Source organism: Bactrocera latifrons, unplaced genomic scaffold (assembly GCF_001853355.1).
Source record: "Bactrocera latifrons isolate USDA-ARS-PBARC rearing strain unplaced genomic scaffold, ASM185335v1 scaffold_1062, whole genome shotgun sequence".
Lineage (NCBI taxonomy): Eukaryota > Metazoa > Arthropoda > Insecta > Diptera > Tephritidae > Bactrocera > Bactrocera latifrons.
In genome coordinates, this window is record NW_017534478.1 from 18,602 (window position 1) to 25,469 (window position 6,868).

The following is a 6,868-nucleotide window of genomic DNA, read 5'->3' on the forward strand; positions in this document are numbered from 1 at the left end:
CACAAAGTCGAGTTACATGGCTTTTGTGACGCCTCAGAAAAGACATACTGCGCTACTATCTATGCGAATGGTAGGCACCTTGTCGTGGTGCAGGGGCTTAAACCGCAGCACAGCACGGCATCTCCCAACCTCCAGGGGTGATGCTGCACAGCGACGACCCACGTAGAGCTGGAATGAGCGGAACTCCTCTCAAGTGATAAATCAGATTCCTACAGGACGGCATGACACCGGAGACAGCGGATAAAGCGGGCTCTGAGTAGGAGCAGGATGAGAAATCCCTCTCCTAATAATGCACAACGCGCTAGTGCCAATGGTTCGTCTGCAACAAGACGCAGAAACCAAAAGGGTCGCCGAGCTAAAGCTGCCATGTCGGAAGGATGAATCGAAGCAAAACCGGCGCCCCAAGAGGCACCGAGACGTATGGAGAAAGAAAAAGCGGCCATATAACTCCCCAAGAACCACCAAGGCCCAAGAGATTATGTGGAGGCGGACCACAGGAAGCTAGTGGAAGTGCTCCAACGCCAACCAACAACCGACGAAAACCGCCAGCCGGAAGTACTCTGAGGCTGTTAAGAGTATCCGGATGGCAGTGTTGCCCTGCAACTACCAAGCGGAGGCCCTAGGGTCCAAACAGCTGACGGCTCTCCAAGACTGCCTAGTTAATGCCCTATGTACTGACAAAGGCTACACTGGCGCCTTCAACGGCATTTTCTTTAAGGGCGGTATGCTGCTGGTCGACTGTCAGGAGGAGACTTCGGCCACCTGGCTGATGGAAATCGCGCTAAGGCTAGAGGGTTGGAAGGGTCTAGCCCTGTGTGTACGGAGAGGAGGGGAGATACCACAACTGCATAACATGGTGGTATTCTTCCCGAGGAGCGCAGATAAAACCCACGAATTCGTGCTTAATCTGGTGGGAAACCAGAACAATGGATTAAGCACCTCCGCGTGGAAGGTCGTAGCAGGCAGCGTTGAGGGTTCAGTGTGGAACCTCAACATGTCGATAGACGATGAATCCTATAAGTATTAACGCAAAAGGGATTCAGGCTGAACTTCAGGTTCGGCAAAATTGTAGTGAGGCCATGGAGGCCCAAGGCAACGTCGGCAACGAGCCAAGAACCCACGACGGGGGGACCGTTTCACCGGCTTCATCCGTAACCCGCCCAGCAGCGCATGAGGCGACTGCCGCTGTGGTTTCGGGAGAGCGGAACGAGTCCCCCAACGACCCCATCTTGGCTGGGCAGGTTGCGGCCACCGCCGCGGATGGAACCTGGAGCAACGAGCTCCTCAATGAGCAGGAAGGCATGCCATCCACCCAAGAGCTTCTGGAGATGCAGGTTGATGATGAGATCGAGGACTAGGACCTCTCTCTCATCGAACATATAATATAGGCACCAGTGCCGGCATGGAAGTGGCTCAGGTGAACCTACATCACGCATCGGCAGCCTCGGCTTTCATCGTGAAGAGGTTCATCTCGGATAACCTGAGCATCGTCCTAATCCAGGACCCTTGGGTGTTCAAAGTAGAGGTAAGAGGCCTCAACTCGAGAAGAAGAAAGGTAAGTCGTTAGAGCCGATATAGACTTTTTCTGTATTTCAGAGTTTCTAACGCAAGATCTGGCGGTACAGGTGAAGGACAAGGAAGGATCGGACTTCGTTCTCGCTTCCGCATACTTTCCGGGAGAGACGGACACAACCCTCCCCTCCCATCAATACTCAGTCTGGTGGAATACTGCAGACGCAACACTCTTCCCCTAACGTTAGGATGTGATGCCAACGCGCATCACACGGAATGGGGTAGCACGGACTGCAACGTGAGGGGTGAGTCACTTCTTGAATTCATAATTGGTAACAATATGAGCATCGAGAATGTGGGTTGTGAGCCCACCTTCGTAACCAGTATTCGCAGGGAGGTCCTAGACATTACCCTGAGCAATGACAACATGATCGGGCTGATCCCACAGTGGCGGGTGTCAAAGGAGCCCTCACTGTCAGATCATAGGATCATTCGGTTTGCTCTGAGGGTAAAAGTCGCGAACAAACCTCCGACACGTACTCCTAGAAATACGAACTGGAGTATCTTCAGAGAGACCTTAAGTCATAATGTAAGTGGAGTGGGGCAGGCGGATGATAGATCCACCACAGATGGACTGGAAAGCAGACTGAGTGCCATAAACCAGTCCATTATGGACGCCTATCACTGTGCCTGTCCACTAAAAGCGACCAGCAGTAAACAAATCTGCCCCTGGTGGTCTAGTAAACTCTCAGCTCTTAGACTTTGGGTGCGTAGGTTGTTCAACCAAGCCAAGCGCGCAGGCAGCTGGGAGGATTACAAACGGCATCTAACATTCTATAACAAGGAGATTAGGCTTGCCACGACAAACAGTTTCAGGAAATTCTGTGATAGCGTCTCCTCGACCCCGGAGGCAGCGCGGCTGCATAAGGCGTTGTCGAAGGGCAAGACGGACATAGTATTATCCCTAAAAAGAAACGACGGGACCTATACGACAAGTGCGGAGGAAAGGGTGGAAACACTCCTACAAACGGACTTCCCGGGGACGGTTCAAGCTCACCTAAATCCAGCCTCGGTCATACGTAGGCCAGATCGCTCAGATTGGCTGACTGCAAGAAACCTGTTCACTGCAGACTCAGTCAAATGGGCACTGCCCTCCTTTTCAAGCTTTAAGTCACCGGAGTGGACGATCTTCCCGGCCCTCTTGCAGCAAGGTGTGGATATTCTCCTACCACACCTCCTAGGACTGATGAGAGACAGCCTGGCGATGTCGTATATCCCTGAGCCATGGAGAATTGCAAAAGTAATTTTCATCCACAAGGTATGGAGGAGAGACTATTCCCTAGCAAAATCGTTCTGGCCTATAAGTCTCACATCCTTCATGCTGAAGGGAATGGAGAAAGTAATAGACAACCATAYCAGATCGGAAGCGCTGAAGATCGCACCCCTACATACCAGACAACACGCGTACAGAGCGGGCAGATCCACAAACACTGCTCTGTACCAACTCACGTCTGAGCTGCAGGATTCGTTGAATAACGGCGAGGTTGCGATCTGCGCCTTCCTAGACATTGAGGGTGCATTTGATAATGCATCTCATACTAGTGTTATCAAGGCACTTGAGCGAAGGAATGTACCCACCCCGATACGCAGATGGATAGAAGCCCTTCTGCAGACTAGGTAGCAGAAACAACAATGGGAGAAAGTAGGATTCGTCTTGGCACCACAAGGGGTTGCCCACAGGGTGGAATACTATCCCCTCTGTTATGAAGCGTAATAGTAGATGAACTACTCGAGCGGCTCACCAGCAATGAAATCCGCTGTCAAAGATACGCGGACGACATTGTCATAATGGCGAGAGGCAGATTTGGGAACACTCTCGACATTGTTCAAAGGGGCTTAAACTTGGCGAAAGGATGGTGCAACATGGTAGGGCTAAATATAAACCCGGCAAAGACCACCGTGATCCCATTCACTAAGCGGAGATCTCTTCCGGGCCTAAGGTCCCTAAGAATTGGAGACACAGAGGTGGTAATGTCTAAGGGGGTCAAATTCCTGGGCCTCACCTTAGACTCATCATTAGGGTGGAGCAGGCATTTGGACCTAACGCTGTCCAAAGCAACTAGAGCACTTACGATTTGTAGACGGCTGGCCGGCAGATCATGGGGATGCAAGCCAAGTATCATCAGATGGCTGTATACCATGATAGTAAGGCCTATCGTCACCTATGGAGCGGTTGCCTGGGCCACCAAAGCAGCGCAGTCTTCAGTGATTCGGAGACTGTCAAAGCTGCAAAGACTTGCATGTGTCTGTGCTTCAGGGGCAATGAGCACATGTCCCACGGTGGCACTGGAAGTCATACTAGAGCTCACACCGCTGCATCAGGTGATCAAGCTAGCAGCAAAGCACACCATGCTGCTAATGTCAACAGAAGGCTATGGAAGAGGGAAGGTAATGTCCTCTAGACAGGTGGACGAACTACCGGAGAGCACACCGCTAGCCCTCCTCCCTAAGGACAGCACCACAAAGAAAATAAACTTCAAGAAGAACTTCAAAGTCACTCTAGRCAGCAAGACGGTGTGGAGTGATTCCGCGCTGAAAAGGCTGCTCGAAGACAGCACCACTCAGTGGTACACTGATGGCTCAAAAACACCGGAAGGTATTGGGGCAGGTATTGTGGCATCGCGTACCAAGCTGTCCATACCTATGGGCAGCTTCCCAAGTATCTCCCAGGCTGAAGTTTTTGCCATTTGTCGGTGTAATGTGGGTACCAGGGCACAAGGGAGTAGAAGGTAATGAGAAGGCCGACGAACTGGCCCGCACTGCAGCAGCGTCAAAGATGTTGGGACCGGAGCCATACATAGCGGTAGGACCCCACACTCTTAAAGAGCTGCTGCGCACGGAGAAGAGAGTGGAGAGAGAACGGAGGGATCACATCACCTCACTAGCGCCCGGCAAACTCCTAGAACAATTCAGGCTGCTGGGGCTCTGGGAGGTCATGTGATATAGTAGAGGGCACAATAGACCTTAGGTCGCGCTACATTACCTCAAATAACATTCTATTCTTCTATCTATGTGCGCACGCAAAGTGATACCACGACACAAGCCACTTATTAGTAGCAAAAGCAAAGGTGGCACCTTTAAAAACTATAAGTCTCCCACGACTTGAGTTATSTGGCGCACTACTACTTTCTAACTTAGTAGCCTTGGTGCAAATGCATTTAAACATGACAAAATGCAAACTATATGTGGTCCGATTCAGAAATTGTACTAGCCTGGTTGGAAAAACCACCACATGCATGGAAGACGTATATTTCYAACCGAACGTCTCAAATTCTTGACCTAGTGGGATCAGCYAGTTGGCGTCAMGTGGCCAGTGCTGACAATCCTGCCGATCTAGGTACAAGAGGTTGCAAACCACTGCACCTTGCCACTACCACCCTCTGGTGGAATGGCCCCAGATGGTTGGTAGAATCTCCTGATTCTTGGCCACAATCCCCCATGCGCAACATTATCGCCCCAGAAGGTCGAAAAATCGCCACCTTTCAAACATTATTGGATGATACCGACATCCTTGAACGATTTTCATCGTTTCCAAGAGCTCTCAAAGTAGTTGCTTATATGTTCAAATTTATAGAGCAACTCAAAAGCAAAATCAAGGGATCACATAATTTCCCATGCAACACAGTGACGCACCTAGAGTTACAAAAGGCAAAGGTCCCATTAATAGCATACACACAAGCGCGCTACTTCAGCCGCGATATATCACTACTAAGAGAATCGAAGCCGATTGACAAAAGGAGCTCACTCTAAGTCCTAAGCCCATTTCTGGACACGAAAGGTCTGCTTCGTGCCAATGGTCAGCTTGCTAATTCAAGGCTAACATACAAGGAACGCCAACCCATAGTAATTCCCAGGGAGTCACTTTATTCCTCAGCTACATCCACATCTTAATGCTACGCGCCGAACATCGCCTCATTCAACATATGGTACGCCAAGAGTATTATATCCCCCGTCTTAAGCCGCAAATCAAGAAGTGCATCTTCAAGTGCAAGATTTGCACTATGCACAAACAGAAGATGCGAACGCAGATTATGGCAGTACTTCTACCAGAACGCTGCAATTTCGATCTGCCTTTCACTACAACAGGTGTTGATTTTGCTGGGCCTTTCCAGGTAAAGGCGTCTAAGTCAAGGTCTCCCATTCTCATGAAAGGTTATGTGGCTGTCTTTGTATGTTTCACGATAAAGGCAGTACACCTTGAGCTATGTAGTAATCTGACGACGGAGGCTTTTCTCGCGGCATTTGCTCGCTTCGCTCGACGTGGCTACCCATCTAAAATCATGAGCGATAATGGCCAAACTTTTATTGGAGCTCAACGAGCCACAGAAAAGCAATTTGTGGATTTCTTGTGTCACCCGACATCGTACAAAGGTACGCCCCTCAAGGTATCAATTGGCAATATATACCCCCAAGTGCTCCTCATATGGGCGGTTTATGGGAATCAGCTGTAAAAAGCTTCAAATCCCATTTCAAACGGGTAGCTGGAAATTATAAATTCAATTACGAAGGGTTCACGACGTTATTACATCGAATTGAAGCCGTTCTCACTTCAYGGCCACTCACAGTACTCTCGCAAGACCCCTCAGATTTCACTGCCTTAACTCCAGGGCATTTTCTAAAAGGAGCACCCTTCCTTAGCCAGGCGTGGAGTCGCTATCTCCATTAAATCGATGGGAATGAATTAAAATTCTCCATCATGACTTCAGCCGCCGATGGAAGGACGAATACATAAATGATCTCCACAAAAGTTACCGCTGGAAGACTCCTGAGCAAGCGCCTAAACTTGGAGACTGTGTCCTCATTCATGATGATTGTCTACCCCCCTACCCAGTGGCAGCTTGGCCGCATAGAAAAGCTACATTATRGCTCCGACGGTCACATACGAGTTGTGGATCTCTGTACGCAAAACGGAACACTAACCAGACCGCTCGCGAAGTTGTGCTTTTTACCAACCAACGACGACTGCGAACCCGAAAACCGAAAAAAAAAACCAAACCGATAGTATCGCGATATAATAAAATCACTAAGTTTAACAATAATACGAGAAATACGCCAATACTGACCGTTAAAAAATAACAAATCGTCAAAAATAACAAACCGTAAAAACCAACAAAAAAATGGTCGATCAATATGACGACCCGTTCAAGCCACATATCGTGGCACGATTGCCCATATCAACAGTATATGACAGATACATATGTACAATATAATTAATCACCTCCTTTATGCAGATTACCACGGATGTAGATAYGCCAGTCGCAATTACGCCAACTGCTCGGGCGGCAGCCAATGTGGC

At 49.3% G+C, this 6,868-nt stretch overlaps 1 protein-coding gene across 1 annotated transcript; it reads left to right on the forward strand.

Moving 5' to 3' along the window:
* Nucleotides 1-583: 583 nt before the first annotated feature.
* On the forward strand, nucleotides 584-1,027 carry LOC108970280. Its single transcript, XM_018935583.1, has one exon. It carries the CDS (start codon nucleotides 584-586, stop codon nucleotides 1,025-1,027), a length of 444 nt encoding a protein of 147 aa, XP_018791128.1.
* The last annotated feature ends 5,841 nt before the right edge of the window (nucleotides 1,028-6,868 follow it).

Bases quoted from the DNA above. Each gene is read 5' to 3' on its own strand.
- LOC108970280 (XM_018935583.1), top strand. From the start codon at position 584: ATGGCAGTGTTGCCCTGCAACTACCAAGCGGAGGCCCTAGGGTCCAAA.